Source organism: Podarcis gaigeae (assembly GCF_964106915.1).
Source record: "Podarcis gaigeae genome assembly, chromosome: 1".
Classification (NCBI taxonomy): Eukaryota; Metazoa; Chordata; class Lepidosauria; order Squamata; family Lacertidae; genus Podarcis; species Podarcis gaigeae.
The window spans coordinates 7,445,072-7,469,000 of NC_139678.1; the positions used below are offsets into that span (position 1 = coordinate 7,445,072).

At 46.7% G+C, this 23,929-nt stretch overlaps 1 protein-coding gene across 13 annotated transcripts in view; it reads right to left on the reverse strand.

Moving 5' to 3' along the window:
- Positions 1 to 5,546: 5,546 nt before the first annotated feature.
- KTN1 (kinectin 1) overlaps positions 5,547 to 23,929 on the reverse strand; it is a 102,663-nt gene continuing 84,280 nt past the window's right edge. For 7 of the 13 annotated variants that reach the window (XM_083731260.1, XM_083731264.1, XM_083731271.1 and 4 more), the window contains 11 exons: positions 20,443 to 20,532; positions 19,363 to 19,443; positions 18,240 to 18,329; positions 18,036 to 18,128; positions 15,517 to 15,588; positions 14,768 to 14,851; positions 14,482 to 14,565; positions 12,932 to 13,015; positions 10,871 to 10,963; positions 8,252 to 8,369; positions 5,547 to 6,098 (listed from right to left, as the gene is read on the reverse strand). In XM_083731260.1, coding sequence (XP_083587386.1) covers positions 6,094 to 6,098; positions 8,252 to 8,369; positions 10,871 to 10,963; positions 12,932 to 13,015; positions 14,482 to 14,565; positions 14,768 to 14,851; positions 15,517 to 15,588; positions 18,036 to 18,128; positions 18,240 to 18,329; positions 19,363 to 19,443; positions 20,443 to 20,532 — 894 coding nt within the window. In that variant the 3' untranslated portion in view covers positions 5,547 to 6,093. The remainder of the gene's footprint in view (positions 6,099 to 8,251; positions 8,370 to 10,870; positions 10,964 to 12,931; positions 13,016 to 14,481; positions 14,566 to 14,767; positions 14,852 to 15,516; positions 15,589 to 18,035; positions 18,129 to 18,239; positions 18,330 to 19,362; positions 19,444 to 20,442; positions 20,533 to 23,929) is intronic. The other 6 variants (XM_083731262.1, XM_083731270.1, XM_083731263.1 and 3 more) reach the window with 1 other exon arrangement.

Consider the following 23,929-nt stretch of genomic DNA (forward strand, 5'->3'; position numbering starts at 1 on the left):
GAGGATAGAGAAATGCAAGCTGCCACAACCGCGCAGTTAATGATTACGTCGGTCTCGGGAGCATTAACAACCAGGCCTATTGAGGCAGGTTACGAGGGCTTTCGAACCAGGCCTTGTGCCTGGAAACGGTGCCAAGTCAACTGTTCTGAATTCAAATGCGCGTTGCTGTGGCAACGGGGATAACACACCTCTGTATGCTCCGGGCCCCACACAAAAGCCGCCTCTTTGGCTCAGCAGAGCAGTTTAATCCAAAGCATACACATACTTTATAAAAAATACTAGAAACTCTTGGTGGGCCTGGAGGAGGAGGAGGAGGAGGAGGAAGGTCCCTGCTGACCTCTCGCCATGGAGGACAAGAAATCAACGGGCGCAAAGGATGCACAGGGCTTTGAAGCTTACCCCCCCCCCAAAAGTAGAAAGATCGGGGGCAAGTTTAAACTACAGGGCAGGCAAGAGAGATGAACCCCAATTCAGCCCCAGAACCTACTTGTTAAGGACATCTTTTGCTGGCCTGGTTGCATGACTGAAAGTAACACAAGGTATGGCTCAAAGACAGCTTGGAGAGAGAGATCTCAAATTCCCCAAAGTACTATAGAGGACATAATTATAGGGACAGAACGACCTATACTGTATAGAAACCTATTCATGTATGCTACTACAGCGGCAAGAATGTTACTTGCCCCAAAATGGAAAGAAGCAGAAGTCCCAGCAAAGGAAGAATGGATACCAAAACTTACCGGAAGAGTAAGAAATCAAGACAACAAACTGCTTATAAAAGAATGGGAATGGTTTGTTGAACATTTACAGATAAATTGTAAACAGATAAGAACAGGATTATTGTAATAACCTGCAGTTTTATAAGAGTGTATATTTAAAGTAGATGAATGAGCAAATTAAGTAAATTTGGATATGCAGAAGATATTAAAAATAAATTCAAGGTGCCGCAGAAAGAGGGGGAAGGAAGTCAAGCTTTGAAATGTTAAAATGATTGTGAAGTTGGTGAAATGTATAAACCTGAAAAGTGTAAGTAGTTTTATTTTATTTTTTACAGAGAGATCTGTCGGGGGGGGGGGGGACCAGTAGGTGAGGCAAGTGTTCTTCCTGGCTGCACTGGGCATTAGATCCCCCTTCCTTTCTAGGGAATTGGTACTTTCCCGTTCCTATTAAAAACTGTAGGCTTTTACGCACCTTACACTGAGCACAGGTACAAGGTACCTAAACCGTTCCCAAAACATGAGTAAGTTAAGATTCCTACACGTGTGCAAGCATGATGCGGTGTGAGAGTATATGGGCTTGACTGGGGGGGGGAGAGAAATGTTTCCATTTTCATGGTTAAGTGGTGATATGATAGCCATGTTCAAATATATAAAAGGATGTCACATAGAGGAGGGAGAAAGGTTGTTTTCTGCTGCTCCAGAGAAGCGGACACGGAGCAATGGTTCCAAACTACAAGAAAAAAGATTCCACCTAAACATTAGGAAGAACTTCCTGACAGTAAGAGCTGTTCGACAGTGGAATTTGCTGCCAAGGAGTGTGGTGGAGTCTCCTTCTTTGGAGGTCTTTAAGCAGAGGCTTGACAACCATATGTCAGGAGTGCTCTGATGGTGTTTCCTGCTTGGCAGGGGGTTGGACTCGATGGCCCTTGTGGTCTCTTCCAACTCTACGATTCTATGATTCAATCACAGTCCTCTGCCCAATTCCTGATGTCACAACTTTACTGCAGCAATATGGGCAAAGGAAGTGGGGTGTCGTTTGCTATAACTGCCATCCTGGACCTTTGGACATTGGAACTCTCAACTGTATAGAGAGGAAGAGGAGGAGGAGGCAGAAGAGGAGGAGTTTGGATTTGATATCCCGCTTTATCACTACCCTAAGGAGTCTCAAAGCAGCTAACAATCTCCTTTTCCTTCATCCTCCACAACAAACACTCTGTGAGGTAACCACTACACCACACTGGGATGAGAGAAGAGGGTACTGCATCGTCATATTGTCAAATTGCACTCTAGAAATTATTAGGAAACGGATTTTAAAAACGAAGCTGCTGTTATCATGTCTGTGTGGCATGCCTATGGATTTGGGGTTGAAGATAGAAGACAATGCACCCATCGCATTTAATATCCATGGTGGTTTTCAATTGTATTTTAATTCTTCTTTTATCTCTTATGTTGTTATGCTACCCTATAAGAATTTGGAATGCATTATATAAGAACGTCTATTGGAAATAAAAGAAGCAACAAAAATGCAATTAGAAATCTTACGGTATCTAGCGCAGCCTATTTATTGCAGCTGCTACAACAGGCAGAAAACTCATTAAGTCACTAAGACCCTCAGCCATTTTCAAGTAGTCTAGGCGAGTGGGGTGTGCGTGTGTTAAGTTTGGGAAGGACTGCTCTGCACAAATGTGACAACTTTTAATACTGTGTTCTGTTCTGGCTGCCTCCATCAGCAGGATGGAGAAAGTGCCTTATGAGGAAAGGTTACAATATGTTGAAGTGGGGTTAGTTTGTGGGGGGAATGTGGTCTGCGTTGTGTAGAAAAAAGAGAAAGTGGTGATAAGTTTTTCTCCCCCCTCCCTCAAAAAAACTTAAGACCCACAGGAGAGGCAGAAGCAAGTCTTTTTCACGCAGCTGAACTACGGAATTTGCAATCGCAAGTCATGGTGCTTGCTGTTGGGTTAGATCAGGGCTTTCCAAACTTGGGTCTCCAGTTGTTTTTCGACTATTATTAGTATTATAATAATTATTAATTAAATTTGTTTACCGCGCTATACCCACAGGTCTGATAAAATCACAATATAAAAACACAAAATACATACAGTAATCAAAATAGAAACAAGAACAACCTAATAACACACACACATTCTAAAAGAGCACTGAATGTCAGTCAGCCCAAGGCCTGGTTAAAGAGGAACGTTTCTGCCTGGCACCTAATGGTGTATAATGAAGGTGCCAGGCGAGTCTCCCTGGGGAGAGCATTCCATGAATGGGGAGCCACTGCAGAGAAGGCCCCGTTCTCGTGTTGCCACCCTCTGGACCTCTCGTGATGGAGAATACAGTTCCCATCAGCCTTGAGCACTGGTCCTGTGAGCTAGAGATGAAGGGAGTTGTAGTGCAAAAACAGCTGGAGACCCAGGTTTGGGCAACCCTGGGTTAGATGGCTTTAGAAGAGGATTAAACAAACCCATGGAGGATAAAGCTACATCCATCTGGGTTCTAGTCATGAAGGCTGCAAATAGCCAGCACGACTTGGAACAGCAGCAGCTGAAGAAACACAGAGAATGCTGTTGCATTCATGTCCTGTTTGGCCATTCCAGATTTCGGCATCTGGCTGGCCACTGGGGAAAAGAAGATGCTGAACTAAATAGGCCCTTTGGCTGATCCAGCAGAGCTGCTCCCGACGTTGTCATGGCATCAGCTTAACCAAGGTTCACTGCAAGTTTATTTGTGTGTCGAATAAACAATCACTTGTGTCGAGGGCTGACTTTCCAAAGATCGCCGCAAGGGAGCTGCTCTGCTACGTACAAAACCTTGACCCAGAATCGGGTCTACGAATGGGTTCCCCACAAACCTGCGGTGCTCTCTGCACTCATCCATGGTGGAAGGCAGCAATGCTTCTGAATCCCAGCTGATGGGAGCCACAGGAGGGAGTTGTCTTGTGCTCAGATCCTGCTTGATGGATTCCCACAGGCATGTGGTTTGCTCTTCTAGATGGGCCACTGACCTGATCCAGAAGGGCTGTCTCCTGATGTTCTTATGCACACTGCAACTTAGCAGATGCCAACTTCCTCCAGGAAATCCCAGACTGGTTGGACACAGAGGAAAGGTGGGAGGAACCAGCTGGGGAACCACCAAGGGAAGAAGGCTCAGAGCCAAGGGATTGGTGGTGGGACAGTGATGAGTGGTCAGAGGGAGAAGAGGAGGTGTCAGAAGCCGAAGAGGTTTAATGGGCAGGCAGAGACTCCAGAATTGGATGCAGAAGCTAAAGCAGGAGTGGTGGGAGGCCAAGAGGCAGAGATGAGTCAGACTGGTGAAGAAGAAGCAGAGGTGTCTTGCCTTCTAAGCTCCCCTCCCCCTAGTCTCCCAAGACCAGGAGAGGTATGAAGTGATAGGAGCAAAGGCAGGCACACTGGCATAGTCTCAGGTGGCTTGGGAAAGTTCCAGGAGGTAACAGGGCTGAGTGAGCATGGGAAATCTGTGGTTAAAAAGAGAAGTCCAGATTCAGGGGCAGAAGCTGAAGCTGGAGAGGAGGTCAAGTGTGTGGATGTTTCACCCCCCCCCCCCATTGCAAGAATCTCCTGACAATGTTTTCAGAAAGGAAGGGGGCGGAATCTGCTCATCGCTTTTTCCGCTCCAGCCTGACTCTGTGGGAGCCTGAGTGTTATCTGTGTAGAGATAAGATGACTGCTTAAGCAACTGTAACACTCATGCAGTCCAGTAGCCTCCGATAGTCTTTAGTTTCTAGTTTATAAACATTAGGAGGAACTTCCTGACAGTAAGAGCTGTTCGACAGTGGAATTTGCTGCCAAGGAGTGTGGTGGAGTCTCCTTCTTTGGAGGTCTTTAAGCAGAGGCTTGACAACCATATGTCAGGAGTGCTCTGATGGTGTTTCCTGCTTGGCAGGGGGTTGGACTCGATGGCCCTTGTGGTCTCTTCCAACTCTATGATTCTACATTTTAGTTTTGCAGTACAGTGGTACCTCAGGTTACATATGCTTCAGGCTACATATGCTTCAGGTTACAGACTCTGCTAACCCAGAAATAAGTGCTTCAGGTTAAGAACTTTGCTTCAGGATGAGAACAGAAATCGGGCTCTGGCAGCACAGCGGCAGCAGGAGGCCTCGTTAGCTAAAGTGGTGCTTCAGGTTAAGAACAGTTTCAGGTTAAGAACGGACCTCCGGAACGAATTAAGTACTTAACTCGAGGTACCACTATAGTTGTAAAAGAATAAAAAAGTTATATTTCAGAGCCGTCGTTCGTGTAGTTCATACTCTGCTGTGCTTTGCTGACTTTGGCACTGAGTTTGGTGCTCACAGCTCAAAGTTGTGAGTCCATTGCACTTAGACCTGCTTCCCTGCAGTGGAAGGTCTCGGAAGTGCTCTCCCAGCTCGCCTGGCCCAGTTGGGGCTGAAGAGGTTGAGCCCAGTCATTGGCACCGGCTCAAAGGCAAAGCTGACAAAGTGGCAGAGATGAGTCCAACTGGGGAAGAGGCCCAGGTGTCTGCCCCTCCTGCTGCGACAAGCTCCCCTCCCCCTGGTTTCCCAGAACCAGCAGAGGAGTAAACAGGGCAGAGGTGAAGTTAGCTTCACATAGGCACAGTCTCAGATTGCTTGGGGAGGAGGGGACTTAGGCAGCTGTGGAGAGGTGCAGACCTTCAGTCTCAGCAACTGCTTCATGGGGGCAAGACCTGCCAGAAATGAGTTGTTGTGCTCATTAGGCCTGACACTCCTGTACAGATCGTGTTTTTGCCAATACAGGGTTAACTCCAACTTGGGCAGTGTGATTTATTGCTGGCTCTCTCGAGTCACAAATCAAACACGCAACGCTATAGTCTGAGTAATAAGCATCCCTTTATTCGCCGACACCATTACAAAAACTGATTACATTAGCAACCAAAAAAGGGGGCAGGGGAGAGAAGGGGAGGGGAGGAGTGTTTAATTGAAGGTGGAAATCAGAGGCAGCTACTCCCCGAAATGTATCTAAGTAAAACAGTGTAGACTGTCAGTATTAAAACGTTACTGTTTACTGCTGCTGTTACCACGTCAGGTGGGTGTGTCTGAACAAGTTTTACTGAGCATAGTAAAGACAAGAGGTTATACGTTCACTGTAGGCTCCAGGAATGTAAAGCTCTAATTTATCCAAACTGTTTTGTTTATTTATTTATTTATTATAAAACTAAACTCTGGAGGTGTCTGTAGAGTCTTCTTCTTCATCATCTTGTTTAAATCAGTAGTCTAACAAGGAGTAGAAAAGACAAAACTCTGTTCAGTGTTTGACGAAGTAGAAAGGGTTGTGAACACATAAATAAGGCTTTAATTTGGCAAAATATAAAATACAGTGCCTTCTGCTACCCCCAAATTAACGGTCTCCCCATGATTTCATTCTGCAAAAGAAGAAGAAACAAAAGAAAAGAAAGGTAAGGTAAGGTAAGCCTGGGGGATGCATGAGAAAGTAGCTATTGCAAAATACTTCTTTTAAAAATTGTTTTTATACACTGAAAAAGGAGTCCTACAACTTTAGGCTAAAGTAGGGTTACATGTAATTCCTCCAGATAGAAGAAAAATAAAGCGGGAAATGGCAGCCCAGGCTTTCACTGCGCCAGTTCATAAACAGTGGAACTCCTTCCCCAAAGAGGGGCACCCAAACATCTTCACTGTACAGCTTTCGCCATATTATTTCATTTATTTATTAAATTTATATTCCCACCCTTTCGCCCAAAGGAACCCAGGGCAGCAAGCACACAAACCATAAAGCACCTAAAAAACAAACAAAAATATCTGCAATACAGATGGAGACCTTGAAAAGGTCTCTACTTAAAAAGGCTTCTTGGAAGAGGAAGGTCTTTAGTAGGCACTGAAAAGCCAACAGAGGCAACACCGTATTCTAAAGGAACGACTCCTTATTGCAGCAGAGCTATTTAATTTTGTGGGCCCTACCGTTTTGGTTGAATATATACTGCCCTGTTCCATTTGGAATGGTTTTACTTGTTTTATATATTGTTAATGATTGTATCTGCCTATTATCATGGTATATGGTACCGTTGTAACCCGGCCTGGAATCTTATGGTGAAGGGCAAAAAACTCTTATTTATAAATAAATAAAGAAATATCCAGAAGCCTTTGAAGTTTTAAAAAATAGGAATCAGGATTTTTTAAATAGGGGAGGGAAAAGGCACAATAAGCTCAAATTCAAAACCCGCTGAATATTCAGAGCTAACACATATTGAAAGTCAAAAGTGGCGTTTCAAAATTAAAACTTTTCTAAACACACTTTACTGTGTTTATAATATTTTGCTGGGAGCCACCCAGAGTGGCTGGGGAAACCCAGTCAGACGGGCTGCATATTATTCTTATTATTTTATTCTGCTGCCTGGTCTCCCAAAGCTCTTCTTTTTACCAAGGCCAGCCTGTCCTGTTTTGCCGCTTGAGGCGAAGTCGAAGACGACTTCCGGCAAGATCTCGTTACCGTATTTTTCGCTCCATAAGACACACTTTTTCCCTCCTAAAAAGTAAGGGGAAATGCTGTGTGTGTCTTATAGAGCGAATGCAGGCGGGAGAAGCCCCCAAGAGCTGCACACACGCTCCGTGGGGCTTTTGCGGGAGGTGGGGGAAGGGACAGAGGGCAGCCCCTCAGTTCCTTCCCCCACCTCCCAGAAAAGCCCCCAAGAGCCGCACTCCCTTTCATGAGCCGCGTGGAGCGTGTGTGCGGCTCTTGGGGGCTTTTCCCCCAAGGAGGGAGAAGGGCAGCCTGTCAGTGATGGGCTGCCCTTCTCCCTCCTGGGGAAAAGCCTGCAAGCGTCACACACACGCTCCACAAGGCTCGTGAAAGGGAGCGCTGAGCAGAGCCTTTAAAAAATTTTTTTTTTCTTGCATTCCCCTTCTAAAAACTAGGTGCGTCTTATGGTCAGGTGGGGGACGCAGGTGGCGCTGTGGGTTAAAGCCTCAGCGCCTAGGACTTGCCGATCGAAAGGTCGCGGTTCGAATCCCTGCACCGGGGTGCGCTCCCGCTGCTCGGTCCCAGCGCCTGCCAACCTAGCAGTTCGAAAGCACCTCCGGGTGCAAGTAGATAAATAGGGACCGCTTACTAGCGGGAAGGTAAACGGCGTTTCCGTGTGCGGCTCTGGCTCGCCAGATGCAGCTTTGTCACGCTGGCCACGTGACCCGGAAGTGTCTCCGGACAGCGCTGGCCCCTGGCCTCTTGAGTGAGATGGGCGCACAACCCCAGAGTCTGGCAAGACTGGCCCGTACGGGCAGGGGTACCTTTACCTTACCTTTATGGTCAGGTGTGTCTTATGGAGCGAAAAACATGGTATATCTCGCAAAAGTTCCATGAAATCTCGCATAATCTCGCTGGAAGCTACCACCGCCACAAAACCTCAGCAGCAACAGTGGCAGGCGGGGGTACCTGTGGCAATACCACCCTGTTGTATTCCACCACCCGAGGCAGCTGCTTCACTCGGCCTCATGGGTGGGCCGGCCCTGCTTTTTGCCCACCCCCAGGAAATGCAGCGGGTGACTCTCCCTGGAACTCTCCTACCTAGTAGCTGGTAGTGTTCTTTTCCTTTCGCAAGCAGTTGGCTGACTGACGCAAGCAGTTTCTTGAGATGGGCAACGTCCTGGCTCATGGCTACGTTGAGGCTTTTATCGGGCCCTGCCTAGAGGGGAAAGGAGGGGAGAGAAAGCAGTTAGCAAAGAGGAGTTGCGGCGGAAGGAACAGCTTGAGAGTGGGCAGGTGGGGAGATTTAACACTGAATTTTAGAGTGCAGGGTAGGCAATCAGCCAGAGGCCGAATGGGCTTGCCATGCCCAAGGCTGCACCACTTAGATATCTCGAACGAAAGGGTAAAGCCCCTCCTTTGGAACAGAACGAAGAGCAAGGCAGGCTGCTGGTCTCCCTTCTGTTCCCCATGTGATCCCCAGGACACAGCAGGGCAAGGACGCTCTCAGGTCTACTGCACAAAAAATAAAATGAAAATAAAAAATCCCTCTGCACCGAGAACTAGCACGCCAGGGGAGAAGGATGGGATAGAACTGCTCTCCCCTGGCATGCTACTATTCTGTGTGCGTGGATTGGTTTATTTTTAATGGAGGGTCATTCGCTCCTGTAACCGCCACCACCACCCCTGCAATCTGAAGTGGAACAGCCCAGGCGCAGCAAGAAGTAGGCCTTGATGCAGAAGCCCCAGGGCAAAAGGCCTCTAGGGTCCTTCATATTAGGTTCCAGCTTGGTATAATTTGCAACCGGGAGGGGAAAATCAATAATAATAATTATAATAATAATACCTTTATTGCCATTGTACAACCTGTGTACAATGAAATTAAACGAGCCTCCCCCCCCCCAAACACTCAATCTCTTATCAAACAACACACCACCTCACAAGTCAATTTCGCTATGTTATTTTTCGTTCAACAGCCTAACAGCCCACGGATAGAAGCTATTTTTTAGCCTGTTGGTACGGCTGATTATACTACTGTATCTCCTGCCTGAGGGTAGAAGATTAAAGAGGTGATGGCGAGTCATCCCTGAGAATTTTTCTCGCTCTCCTAAGGCAACGATCCCTTGCAATGTCATCTAGTGGACTCAAGGGACAGCCCATGATATCATGTGCTATATTCACCACCCTCTGTAGAGACTTTCTGTCCGTGGCTGTCAGGCCAGCATAGCACACTGTGATACAATACGAAAGGACACTTTCTATTGTGGACTGGTAAAAGGAGTTCATCAGTTGTTGTTTAACATTATTCTTTCGCAAGACCCTGAGGAAATGGAGTCTCTGTTGGGCCTTTCTGACCACCCGAGTTATGTTGATTTTCCAAGTGAGGTCCTCACTAAGGTAAACTCCCAGGAATTTAAAGGAGGAGACTCTCTCCACACAGCCCCCCCTGATAATATATAACGGGGCAGGTTCCCCTCTCTTCCTCCGGAAGCCCAACACCATCTCCTTTGTCTTACTAACATTTAGGTGCAAATTATTCTCTAAGCACCATGTAGATACTTTTCGAACCTCCCCCGTGTACGCTGCTTCATCTCTGCCTGCAATTAGGCCCATTATGGTAGTAGCATCTGCAAACTTAATAATAACTGTGGATGGATCAGATGATTTGCAGTCATATGTGTGCAATGAGTACAGGTAGGGACTTAGCACACATCCCTGTGGGGTGCCAGTGCTAAGCTTCAGGGAGGTAGATATAACAGTCCCAATCCTCACTGGTTGTGTCCGATCCCTCAAAAAGTCTTTAATCCAGTCACAGATGGTAGAAGAAAGGTTCAGATCCGTCAGCTTTTTAATAAGAATGTCATTTCTACCTTTGGTTGGAAATGAGTTGGGCCTGCCAATACGCAGCCGCCCTGCCACCTGCTGGTGGGACAAAGCAGCACTGGGCCTTCGTTCCATTCGTTCAGAGTTGCAAACCACACACGCACAATACAAGGGGGGTAGGGGACACAACAGTGCTGCGTGACATCTTCAGATCTCTAAAAGAGCCTGACACAAACACAATGGGAGCCACCATGGTGTAGTGGTCAAGAGTGGTAGTCTCGTAATCTGGTGAACCGGGTTCGCTTCCCCGCTCCTCCACATGCAGCTGCTGGGTGACCTTGAGCTAGTCACACTTCTCTGAAGTCTCTCAGCCTCACTCACCTCACAGAGTATTTGTTGTGGGGGAGGAAGGGAAAGGAGAATGTTAGCCACTTTGAGACTCCTTCGGGTAGTGATAAAGCAGGATATCAAAGTCAAACTCTTGTACTGTGCTGGGCCACCCAGTTGTAAAGTGACGCGGAACGGGCTGGGACTAGGATTCCCCGTTAGCAGCCGTTCAAAAGCAGAAAGTAGTCTGGGTCTCGATTGAGGAAAACGTGGGCAATGTCTAGGCAGAGAGGAGTGCGAAGAGGCAATCTGAACCCATGGCTAATTGGCTCTGCCCTTTTGCTTACCCCCTTAATGAATATTACGTCTTCCAGGATCTCTGCAAAAGTGCCGTGCAGGCAGGACTGTGCAGAGCCAGATTAAGCAACAATTCATTCCGGCTGGTAGCCAAATACAGCCATTTGGCCACACACACATATATACACACACACACCAGCGAAGTTGCTGCTGAAGGATTCTGGTAATGCCTGCCCATCATATGGCGTTTTATGTTCCCAAGGTAACACTCACCGTCTGTGAGGAGACATCACTGTTCTCAATCACATTGGTGTCCCCCGCGGCTTTTCCTATTTCCCTTTCTAGAGTAACGAGCGATTCCTGGGCCTTAAGGGAGAAACAGCAGAGGAAATACTTTGAGTATTATTGTGCGTTTCGTTTAGGAATTGCTTCCTGTTGTTAGGCGCCCCAAAGTGATTAACAATATAATGAAAGCATCTAAAAAACAGATACACATATAAAAGCAGGCAAAACAATTGCATGTATAAACACAGTGTGTGTAGACAAGAACAGCACATACATAAAATCAACTCAATTCAACATGGACACCAACTGCGATAAAAACCTCCGTGTAGAAGGCTTGTTGAAATAGTAAAAGGTAAAGGGACCCCTGACCGTTAGGTTCAGTCGCGGACGACTCTGGGGTTGCGGTGCTCAGCTCGCTTTATTGGCCGAGGGAGCCAACATTTGTCCGCAGACAGCTTCTGGCGCACCAGAGCAGCACACGGAAACGCTGTTCACCTTCCCACCGGAATGGTACCTATTTATCTACTTGCACTTGTTGGGATTCGCAGGATGATGAGTAAGTCTGCAGGCTTCAACAGGCTGATGCAATACTCTGTGAAGTGCTGGGTCAGAGTGACTCAGCGGGAATGTGATTGGCTATCACCTGTTTTAAAAGGAAAGCCTGTGCAACAGTATGTTGTGGTTGTGCTGTGGTGTGGTGGTGCTGTGGTGGAGAATATTCGTTTGCCTTAAGGAGTAGGTACTCTGTATGGACTGTTTTTGTAAATACCTGTATATAGCTCACATTAGAAAGACTGCACTGGAAAAACCTGGGACTCTGAGCGTTTCTGCTAAAAGCGCCGCGAGGAATTCGCGACAGCACTTTGACGTACTTTCAAACTGCTAGGTTGGCAGGAGCAGGGACCGAGCAACGGGAGCTCACCCTGTCGCGGGGATTCGAACCGCCAACCTTTTGATCGGCAAGCCCTAGGCTCTGTGGTTTAGACCACAGCACCACCCACATCCCTGTTGAAATAGTAAAACACCAGATATCACTGTGAGCTACTAAGGTTGGGAAACAGAGAATTTCCAGGTCAGGATAAAAAAAAAACCAGAATGCTGATGACTGTTTTTGTGGAGTGGGGCCTTGTAATGCAATATTTGAAAATACGAAGCATGGATGCAACAGCTGTGCTTCCAGACGCTGGTGTCACGTGGGCTCACTTAAATCAGGAATCCAGGAGTAGCTGTGACTCCCTCTTGAGCATCCCTGGGCAAGCACTTTCTGTGAGACACAATCTCACGAGCTGCACAAATACAGGGCGATGCAAGTGTCCATCTGGGCATCTGAAAGTGATGTGCTCTAGGCAATGCTTTCACCCTTCTTCACAAATGCTCTTGAGGCAGCCAAAGAAGTAAGCAAAATGGCATCACAAGCAGCCTAAGATCACAGCAGCCAGATAAACCCATAAATAGCCAGAGATTAAAAGACACCATCCTAATGCACAGAAAGTTTGACATGGCAGAAGGGGACAAAACAGGGCTTTAAAAATAAGCACAATGGCTTTTACTTAGAATGGAATGGAATCATAAAGGGACCCCGAGGATCATCTAGTCCAAGCCCCTGAAATGCAGGAATATGCAGCTGTCCGTACGAGGATTGAACCTGCAACCTTGGCATTATCAGCACCACGCTCTAACCAACTGAGCTAATTTTCTCGGAGAAACAGACCTGGGACTAGGGAAGCTGTTGAAGAACAGGTAAGCTATGTTCCCAACAGCCTGTCCCTTGTTCACAACCTCGAAGCGGCATTTTGGAAAGGCTTTTCTGAATAGCCTTAAAAAGGAGGCCCCACAGGAAACGTAGCCTAGACTCTAGGTGTAGCCTAGATGTTGGCAAAGGATAGATAACTGGGACCGGGACTTCTCTGTCTGAGAGGGAGCCATACATAACTGGCACAGTAACTTAAGCTAGAGGAAAACACTGTATGACACAGACTACAGTTGGGCCTCAAACAACAAAGCACTGTATCTTTGAGCACCCCTAGACCACTTAGACCAATTCCTTACCTTAGGCAAGTCAAGTGCTAGTTTCTGCCTCTCGCTCTGATCAATTTTGAGTTTGGATAAAGTCTCGTTCAACTGGGTTTTCAGCTGCAACAGATAAGACAAAGCCAGTTGAGCACATCCCTCTTGGGAATAAGAGGTGGCTACAAGTATAAACACACACACATGAGAAGGAAGAGTGAAGATTAGTCATCAAACATGTACTACAAGGAGAGTTGGGCAGCAAAGTGAGTCCATCTGCAAGACAGATGAAAAAGAACAACTACAGAAAGCTACAGGTAGCTATAGAGGTTAGAATCAGTGAGAAAATTCTAAATGGATGTTATCCAAGCCTCCCCAGCCTTATCAGGGCATTTGCACGAAGCTTTTCACAAGAGAGTATCTGCTCCACAGATCAGTTCCAATCATCATCAGTGTTTTGTTTAAGGAAGCTTTAAACCAAAACATCTGGAAGCCACCAAAGAACTGAGGAACAGCAAGTTGACTAAAGCCATTGACACACAGCCTCTCTCCCATTTTCTTCCAGGGAACTCACAGGCTACCCCTCTGAGCTAGCCAGAACATCTGATATCTTCATAATTTTACTCACGTGCATCCAAAATAACTTGTTCTCACCAAAAAAGCAGTACCCCCAAAAGTTTGTAATAATTAAGGACCTGATAATTTTTAGAGTTTTTTCAAATATGAGACCTAATACAGGTTTTTGCATGTGGAGAGACATAAAGGTGAAACCACCTTCACCCAAGAAGGACAGGATGGGGGGAAGTCACTGGTTGTGATGACATTTTCCTATTCAACGTGACCCTCGATGATGCTCAAACTTTCGTTCTGGGTTCTGGAAAACTCACAGCGGCCCAGCTGGAGGCAGTTCAGCTTGAGAGTTAGTTATATGAATCAATTCCATAATGCCAGAAGCTTCAGTAAAGCAAGGCTGGTCTGGTTTCTTTTCGATGCCCAACAGGCAGTGGCTCATACGACCAGTATGGGACTGACCAGTCTCTGTCTGGGGCACCTAGTGCTTCCCTCTCCTGCCTTTAAGAACGTACATTGCACTCAAAGGGCAGAAAGACTACGCCTTCCTCAAGCCAGCAGGCTGCATTATGCCACATTCTGTGCCCCTTGCCTGCTTTAATCTCTTTGTATGCAAATACAAAAACTGTCCAGTTTCACCTTCCAGAAACTGGGACTTCCTTCAAGGGAAAAGGTGCAGCCTAAAAGCAGACACTTCCGTTCTTGTCTCACAACTCCACCTAGCACCGAATTGAGGCAAAGCAGCACTTTCCACAGCTGTAGCCAAGACCCCCTGCGTTCCGAGAAAGCAAGCTTCTGAATTCACAAACCATCGGAAACGTTACGGCTTTAAGCGAAAAGGGCCGGAGGGAGCAGCAAACACACTTAATGTTGTTATTAAGAGGCAGAGAAAGGGCTGTAAAAGTGGTTGAAGCAGACAAAGTCTGAGCTGGAGGGGTTAGCAGACAAGACAGGATTCAGAAAGGTTCCCTCCGCTTTGGAGTAAGCTGTATTCAGCGGAGGGAGGAGGGCAGGCCTCTTACCAAATTTAACTCTTCATTCTGCCTTACTGCTTCAGAATATGAGTCATCAAGTTTTTTCTGCAATTCAGTCAACAGATCTTTGAGCTGAAATGAAGTTTTCAGAGGCTTTAAGACGCATCTCCTTCTGCCACCCCCTTCCCCCCCTATTCTGGCTCCGTGGTTAGAAGTCACAAACACAGCAAACGCCCCTGAGGGGAGCAAGCATTTTGTCCTTGGGCCAACAAGAGCCATGCGTTGAGTGCAACAGAAAGCAAAAATAACTGCTGCATTTGGAGAGGCAGCTTACCTCCCGGACTTCTGAAACATACGTTGATCGCTCTATTTCTGCCTTCTCCAGTTCATGTTCCAGATGTTCTCGTTCCTTTTTAAGCTGCAAAAAAAGGCAAAGAAGTCATGAGAAGCTACAAAGGTGTCCGCTCTGCTTCCAGACATTTTCATCTGTTACCGCCAAGCTGAAAGTCATTCTTCCAGCGCTAACCATAAACTACATTAATCACCAGCTTCACCAATTCCTGAAATGCTAGTCAGATTTCATACCCTGATCTGACCTATCTTTCAGTAATGTCCTTGGTGGTTCAGTGGGCATGTATTGAAAAACCCAACCATGGCAACTTAAAACTAGGTGTTTAGCAACTAGCGTTTAAATTGTAATGGCTACGTTTAAAAGTTCTGGACAAAACGGCTGCAATTTAATCTGCAGCTGGGGGTGACTAGCCCATGTCCAGTATGGAAAGATTTGGCTTCCCGCCCCCAAAACTTGTCATTTTAAAAATTAGCTTTTAAATAAAAATACGTTGACCACTCCTATGGGTCCTTTGTTGTGACAGCGCCCCTGCCCCAAGTCCAGATGCCAAAGACAGGTGCATGAGGTGAGGGAGGGGTCAGGGCAAGGAGCGCCATGTGGGCACACTGCTCATTCCAAGTCCAGTTTCTCAAACTGGGATCATTATGTATGAACTGGGCCAGTTTTACACAAACACGCCAAGAAAGTTTGGGATGAAGTAACCCTTCATGTACAGATTAAACGAAACATACAGAATCAACTTCTTTGACTTCTTCCTTTAATCTTTCTACCGCCTGCTCCAAAGGAGCGACCGATGAGCGCATCTGCAATCAGACAAAATATAAACACTATTATTATTATTATTATTATTATTATTTAAATGACAAACATCTTACTCTTCAAGACTGTGAAATGGATGATCAGGGGCTGCTGATTTCGCAAGACTCCAACTGGCTTCAGGTTGCTGTGGCTGTTCACAATTACTGTTATGAGAAAAGCTTCCTTTTGCCTGTTCTGAATCTCCTTCCAATCAATTCTGCCAAGCAACACAAGAGTTCCTACGCTACAGGAGAGGAAGACGTTTCTCCCATCTACACTCTGCAAATTGCGAATAATTAGATGGCCTCCCAATCTTTTGTTGAAAGATTTGTTGCAAAGATTTGTCCGTGCAGAGATTTTCACTTGTGCAGTAGCACTCTCCTCGCTTTCCTAAATAGGTTCCAGGGACTCCCCCAACCCTTTGCAGCGTACGGGGGAAGGAGGAGGGGGGAAGCCCCAAGTGGAAATCCTTGCACTGACGGGAAGCGTCCATTGGCTACTACCCGTTGTTTTTCATTTCTTTGGCCTTTGTGACCCACAAAGGTCGCTACCAAGGTTATGCGTAGCACTCTGAACACCAGAGAGGGCTAACAAACCTCCTTCATCTAGGTGGCAAAGACAGCTCCCATCCGTGAACCAGAGATTACTAAACCCAGATCATTTAACTCCGCGGAAGATTGAGACGCAGTGGCAGATGGTCTTTCCCAGTTAACAATGAAATACTGCTGGTCTCCTGCTGCCAGCGGGTGGGGCTGCGCAGACATTCTCCCCATTTGCATCAAGTCTGCTTCAGTAAGCACTTGCTGGATGCATAATCCGAATCATCTTAGAGAGATTAATTTATTTTGATGAAAGCAAAGGAAAGCCACAGAAGTACAACACTGGTGGTGCGTGTTCCCTGTTTGCTTTTCAAAAACAGGATTAAGCCCCCTGATATTACTTCGAGAATGTGCTGCTATTTTTATACACGATCGCAGATTTGCCAGCTAATGTACAAGAGGCTGATTACTTCAGTATGCTGTTTTCAGGAGACATGACTGACCCTTGCTTTCAACTAACTAACTAACTAACTAACTAACTAACTAACTAACTAACTAACTCGGGCCATAGACTAAATATATGAGGCTCCTCAAACCAGAACATTCAGCCCCTCCAGCCTGGAACTGTCTCCTCTAGCTGGGAACAGAAGCCCCACCACACAGTCCTGATAGACATGGGCTCTAGCATAGGACCCCTGACCATTAGGTCCAGTCGTGACCGACTCCGGGGTTGTGGCGCTCATCTCGCTTTATTGGCCGAGGGAGCCGGCGTACAGCTTCCGGGTCATGTGGCAGCATGACTAAGCCACTTCTGGCAAACCAGAGCAGCGCACGGAAACGCCGTTTACCTTCCCATCAGAGCGGTACCTATTTATCTACTTGCACTTTGACGTGCTTTTGAACTGCTAGGTTGGCAGGAGCAGGGACTGAGCAACGGGAGCTCACCCCATCACAGGGATTCGAACTGCTGACCTTCTGATCAGCAAGTCCTAGGCTCTGTGGTTTAACCCACAGCGCCACCCGCGTCCCCGGGCTCTAGCATAGGATCTTTGAAACTGAGATGACAGAGACTAAACCTTGAACTGTTCACATCCAAAGCATGTTTGTTCTCTGCATCTAAGGCAGTCGTGGGGAACCTTTGGGCTGCCAGATGTTGTTGAACTTCAATTCCCTCACCCCTGGCAAGCCTGGCCCATGGCCAGGGAAAACGGGAGTTGCAGTTCAGCAACATCTGGAGGGCCAAAGTTTCCCCACACCTGATCTAAGGAACGCCTTCCCTGCCTCCACTGGTGGAAAGAATCACAAGCCATTGTTTTGATTCCAGTATAATGACATGCTGTGAGCATCCTCAGTGAACTTGCCTCAAGCTGCTGATCCGTTTGGGTATCTATATATAATAAAAACACACATAACAAAGGAAAACCAGAGACCCTCAGCTATCCATAACCATTATGGAAACAGGTATTCCTAATTGCTGGCATATGCCTTTTGGCATAGAAACATTTTCGGAAAGCTTTTAAAAGCTGAAACAGAAGGTCCCTGCTCAATCTCTATTAGCAGAGCATCCACAGGACTGGGCTGATGACACTACAGTCTCTTATTTCGTGTCGATGACAAATGAGCCATCGCTACCTATCTCATCCTCTTCATATTGGGGGTTGCACTGATGTTTCAAACTGCATTTCTACTTTTGTTCCTCACTTTAAGGACCGTTATACTGAAAAGCAAGCTTTAGATTTTATACACAGGTAAAATTACATGAAGTGGAGCCATCTTCTAATCCTGAGCAGAGTTTTAGTGTTCCCCCAAAATCTGCCCCTTGGTGCTGGAAATGGAGCACCCCCAGAGGTTAGAGGGGCAGAGAGGAGAAACTCAAGAGGGAACCTCTGGGAGCAGGAGCTCCCCCACAGTACCTGTTGAAGTTCCTTCTGCAATTCTTCGATTTTTATTTTCCATTTGCTCTCCTCCTCTTCCACGCTCCTCTGTAGTCTTTGCAAGATTCCCTCCTAGCAACACAGAATTTCAGTTACCAAACACCCATAGGAAAATTGGTGTGTGTGTGTGTGTGTGTGTGTGTGTGTGTGTGTGTGTGTAAATTTCACAGGACACACTCCTACCGTCTCTGCAAGGACCACTTTATACTTCTCGCACTCCTGCTGCAACATGACATGCATCTCCTCTGCCTCCTTCAACTTCTGCTCCATGGCCTGTGAAGGGAAAAAATAAATCTCATATAGATATCTTGCAGGTTGGCAAGAAAGAGCAAGCAGTTTGCTCTTATTGGCCTTGGGTGGGGGGAGATCGATGGCTTGCATCCTAAGCTAAGTTAAACCTAACAGAATTCATGGACGGAACATTTCCCCTCCCCACCTCCCCTCTTCAGCCACCTACAACCTCCCTCCAGTTTCCAGGCTTATTCCAGCAAAGGCAAGAACAGGTCTGTGCGCTTGTTCCTCTATTAGCCATATCCTTTCTGCTAGGTGGAAGAGGTTCTCTTGCTTCTCGTGATCCCTTCAGCTCAGCAGCCAGGGTTGAAGGTGCAGGAGTCGGAGGAGGTCTCCAGATTCAGCAGCTGCTGGTTGTGCAAAACCCTCATCATACAATCAGAGTTTGGAAGGGACCTCGAGGAACATCTAGTCCAGCCTGAATATGCAGCTCTTCCATATGGGGATTCGAACCTGCAACCTTGGCATTATCAGCACCGCGCTCTAACCAACTGAGCTGCTTTTAAACAGCAACAGCATCACATTCCAAAGTAGCTTTTAATTTTGAGGAGACCTTGAGGAGGGAACCAGTTTCTCTATTTGTAAATAAATGGTCACTTTTGTAGAGATGCATCGTCCAGAATTCCTGAAGCACAGCCAGAGCTGTAGCTATTGTTAAATCAGCTAGGGAGTTTCCCATTACAGTCGTACCTCAGAAGTTGAACGGAATCCGTTCTGAAGTCCGTTCCACTTCCAAAACATTCGGAATCCAAGGCACGGCTTCCAACTGGCTGCAGGAAGCTCCTGCAGCCAATTGGAACCTGCGGGAGCTGTGTCGGACGTTTGGATTCCAAAGAACGTTTGCAAACCGGAATACTCACTTCCAGGTTTTTGGCGTTCGGGAGCCAAAACGTTCAACTCGCAAGGTGTTCAGGATCCAAGGTATGACTGTATATGGCAAATTTAAGATTAATTTTGGCTCACCTGAGCAGAGCTTCCTTTAAGGCTTTTTAAAACACACACCACTTATACCAACCTTAATTTCCTCTGGTCGAGATGTATCTTTTGTATGTTCTCTTACTGCCTTTTCAAACCCACGCATCCAGTCGCTGTGGCTCTGTGCAAGAGAGGATAATCTTTTTGGTTTCCCAAGAATAACAAAAACCAGCTAGCTAGAGCTGCCCTTCCATCTGGGTGTAAATTTTACCTCTGTAAGCTAGGCTGGTTTCTAACACTCCCTATCCTCCATCCAGACACAGTATCTGGAAGAGGCAGATAACACTAATAACTGGGAAACACTGGCCTGCGAATGCTCCAGTTGGAGAATAGCCTTTGCCAAAGTGTCATGGGCTTTGAAGACACTCGAACTCAGGACGCAAGGGATAAACGTGCTAAGAGGAAGGCACGCTTGGCAAGCCCTCACTGTGATCAACTTCTGCCTGGAAACCCATGTCCCCGCTGTGGACGGACATGTGGACCCAGAATTGGCCTCCACAGTCACTTACGGACTCACTGTTAAGACTGTGTTCATGGAAGACAATCTTACTTGGCTACAAGTGATCGCCAAAGAAGACTGTTCAGAGGCATCTCATGTTCAGTCTCTGCCTGACTTTCCGGGAGAGCAGAACACAGAAAGCTTCCTTATACTGAGTCAGACCACTAGGTCCATCTAGCTCAGTATTGTCCACACTGATTGGCAGTGGCTCTCCAAGACCAGCTCCATCGGGAGATGCCAAAGGATTGAACCCAGACCTTCAGTTGCTCTACCACTGAACTACAGCCCAAGTTAGACCATCCACCAATGTCCGATTCAGCTCTTACGCTTGCATGGAAGAGATAAGGAAACGCCACCAATTTGCTTACGCATAAAATTTGTCTTACGCATAAAACAGGGATACAAAACTAAGCAGCCTTTAAATGCGCAATGCTGCGAGATCATAAAAGCGAGTAGTGCAAAACGGATTGATTAGCAGGAGCCCCTGGAGGTGCACACCAGCAGCTCTGAGCCAGGAAGCCCAGTCACTCCACTCTTCAGCAGCATCTACAAAGCGAACAGCTTTGCTTCCACTGTAGCCAGCTGGCAGCTGGAGAAGCACAGAAGTGTGGCACATCTTACCAAGGTGGAAGGAAGAGACACTATGGGGAACAGCTTCTGCAGTGTGCTTCTCGTCTCCGCTTCAACAGCCTCCACATACTGCTGCCTCTCCTGGATTGACAGAGTGAAAGGAGGAAGGGCCAAGTCAATGCAAAATTTCCACCAGATGGCAAGATAACATTTCCTTCCTTGGCCTAAACGTTCCTTGCCTAATTGAGAGCTACTGTTTCCGAGGGGCCAGAAACAGTTTCACCCATCGACCCTTGCATTAACACCGCAGAAAACGCTTCAGGGCTCAGCCTTCGTGTCGTTTTGTACTTTCAACAAGTTCTCAAAAGAAGCCTCCGCAGAGTCTGTTCATTTCTTTCCCTCGCTTAAGGGGTCTGGGGAGGCAGAATGCGTGCACAACGGGGTGAGGGGCATGGGGGGGTTGGCAGTTATGTCAACCCACACTCTTAGAGGCCCACATCACAGGTTCCTGCTCTTCACTTTTGAAGCATTCCTCAAAGAGGCGCCAAGAAGAAATATTGTTACAAAGCCCAACACATTTTGATGAAATCTTTATCAAGGGGCGATGACTGTCAAGTTATTCTGTGGTATAGCCCGCCCCCCACACTCTAACTGGGTTTTTTCCTAGAAATTTTCACCACCTCCCCCCTCCCTCTTATATTGCTCATCCTTTGCTGCCCTTGACTTCTAAATGCATGGTACTTCCCGAAACCCAAGTGAATACACACTCAAAATAATACAGTCTGAAGTTCTGGCCTTGATCCCTGATTTCCATTTGAATTAGGCCATGAAAGTAATATGGACTGCAAATTCTGAAAGGTCCAAGTAATTATGGGATCTGATGCAAAGCATCTAATTTACCTGGCCATTAAGCCATCACAAGAAAACAATGTTCTGTACTGAAGTGGGCATCAAAGTGAGATTTCTTGTGGGTGTGCTTTTCCCATATCCCCATTTTATCCCCTTTCTGTCCACAGGGGATGGAAACTCGGTTCAACATTGTGCAGCAACTAAAACTGCCGTCTGGAAAGCTCACTTTGTAAGTGGAGTTTTTCAACTCCCATTTACAGGTCAAACGGAAGGAGTTAGGCATAGTGCACACATGCATGCACTCCCCTTCATTTCCTATCACTTGAACTTCAGCTGAGCGTGTGAATCATCTCCACTAAAAGAGTTCCCTCCTTTGAGGTGACCCCAGGTAAGAACTATGAAAAAGTACTGATCTCTGTTGGGAGATGGTACCTTCAGGTGTCCCAAGTCATCAAATGATGGATATGCATGTATGTACTGCCCATTATTCCCTGTGGCTCTTGCATCCTGGGAGAGAATGCAAGGCAGCTATTCTACATCTCTATAACTAAGTATTTTTACAGTGCACTAAGCATTCGCCTAGGGGAGTTGGGGCAGGTAGCTAGTTCACTCAAGCATCTCTTGTTGCAACGGATCCTATTTGCCGTATATGAAGCCCATCTCAGGACATGCTCTTGAGACTTATTTAGTCCAGGGTTCTCAAAACCTACAGCAGATCCCAGGACACCCATCTGGCTGCTGGGGTGCTTTCTGCATGTCTGGGAGCACAATATAGTGCAAAACCCAATCACAAGTGTAGTGCATCATCGGCTGGAGATGATCTCAGTTCCCCTTTGCTGATCTAGCTGCTCACAATCAAACTCCCCCCCCCCCCCCGCCGCCAAGAATCAGACCAGGAAATTTTTTTGGCAAACCAGAGATGTCTCTCTCAATGATGGGACTTTAGGAAAGGCACAGCCTCTTAAATACAGGAGTTTTAAGCCAGGTGTTGGGAACCTGTGGCGCTTCAGAAGTTGCTGGGCTCTAGCTCCTCTTAACCCTTGACCTTTTGCCATGCCAGCTGGGCAGGGGAGCTCAGAGCCTGGCCATGTCTGGGAGGACCACAGGTTTCCGGGCCCTGATTTAAGGACTTTGGAAAGGTTTGCCCCTTTCAAAAATGCTACGGAACATTCCTCAAGAGGCAATCTCCACCCACACCATGCCTTTTCTCTCCCCAGAATACAGAGCAAAACGGAAACCAATTGATAGAGCTGGGCAGCGTGTTCCTCTCACCATCATCGATCCAGCAAACGTGAACGCTCACGGCCTCCAGTGATCAAGGCAACAAGGGAATCTTGTATGCATCCCTTCCCCATGACTGCAGACTCCGATATGGCAAAAGAGACAGGGCAGAAACCCCCTTTGCTTTATTGCCCTCCTAGTTTCAGTAGTAAGAATTTAACCTGTTGTGGAGGTATAGGTCTGTGGATAAACTTAAGGGGGGGGGAAAACCCCCAGCAAAAAATCCTCAGTCTTTGAGGCCAGGGTGAAGGTAAAGGTGCCCCTGACAGTTAAGTCCGGTCACAGATGACACTGGGGTTGCGCGCTCATCTCACTCTATAGGCCGAGGGAGCTGGCGTTTGTCTGCAGACAGCTTCTAGGTCATGTGGCCAGCATGACTAAGCCGCTTCTGGTGAAACCAGAGCAGTGCACAGAAAGGCCATTTACCTTCCCACTGGAGAGGTATCTATTTATCTACTTGCACTTTGATGTGCTTTCAAACTGCTAGGTGGGCAGCAGCTGGGACCGAACAACGGGAGCTCACAGTGCCACCCGCATCCCTTGAGGCCAGGGTAGAGGAGTTTAAATATATAGGTTCTATAAAGCAATGAACTTCATTTCCCCCAAGATTTGCCAGAGGTTGAAACCATCTCCACTGCAATTTTTCTTTTATTTAAATTTGTTTGTTGGGGGAGGAGAAGTTGGGGCTCTTCACAAAAGTTGCTGAGTCAAAGCCTGAAGGAACTCCAATGGAGCAGGCAGATCTTTCAAGTCCGTTGTCGTAGTTCAAACTCCTGGCCCTGTAGAGCACTGCAGCAAACACCAGCGAAAAACCCTTTCTTGAAACACTTCCAGGAAGGAGAGTCTACAGCCCCATGCCCCAAAGCAGCTTATTCTTCAGCTAGATGGCTTTCATATCCTATCCAAATTCTGTGTAATTTCAGTAAGTGGATGATACGATTATATTACGTTTTTCCCGTTTTTTAAAAAAATATAAGATATGATTTTTAATATAAGCTTAAACAGTAGCGCTTCTGTCAGGGAAGTGAATTGTCAGTTTGGCTGGGGGGGGGGAAGATTCCATGTTCATTAAGGGCTGCAAATGTAAGGGGCCGGAAGACAGGGGCAGGAGACAGGGGCTATTTTTATTTGTGTAGTTTAAACTACATACCTGTTTCTCTTAAGCATTTTAAAAGATTTCACATTTCTCAGATTTATTATTTAAAAAATCAGGTATTTGTAAGTTACTGAACACTGTGGAGATTTGACAGGGTAGATTTTAGGTTTTATCCCCCCCCCCCCCCCAAGTCAACATGCACCTTAAATTGGGACTGAGTGAAGTTTTAACCATAGTGAGAATTAAGATGCAGCAACCTGAATCCGACGAGATTTAAACTAAATACAAAACAGCACTTAAAATGAAGAAAAT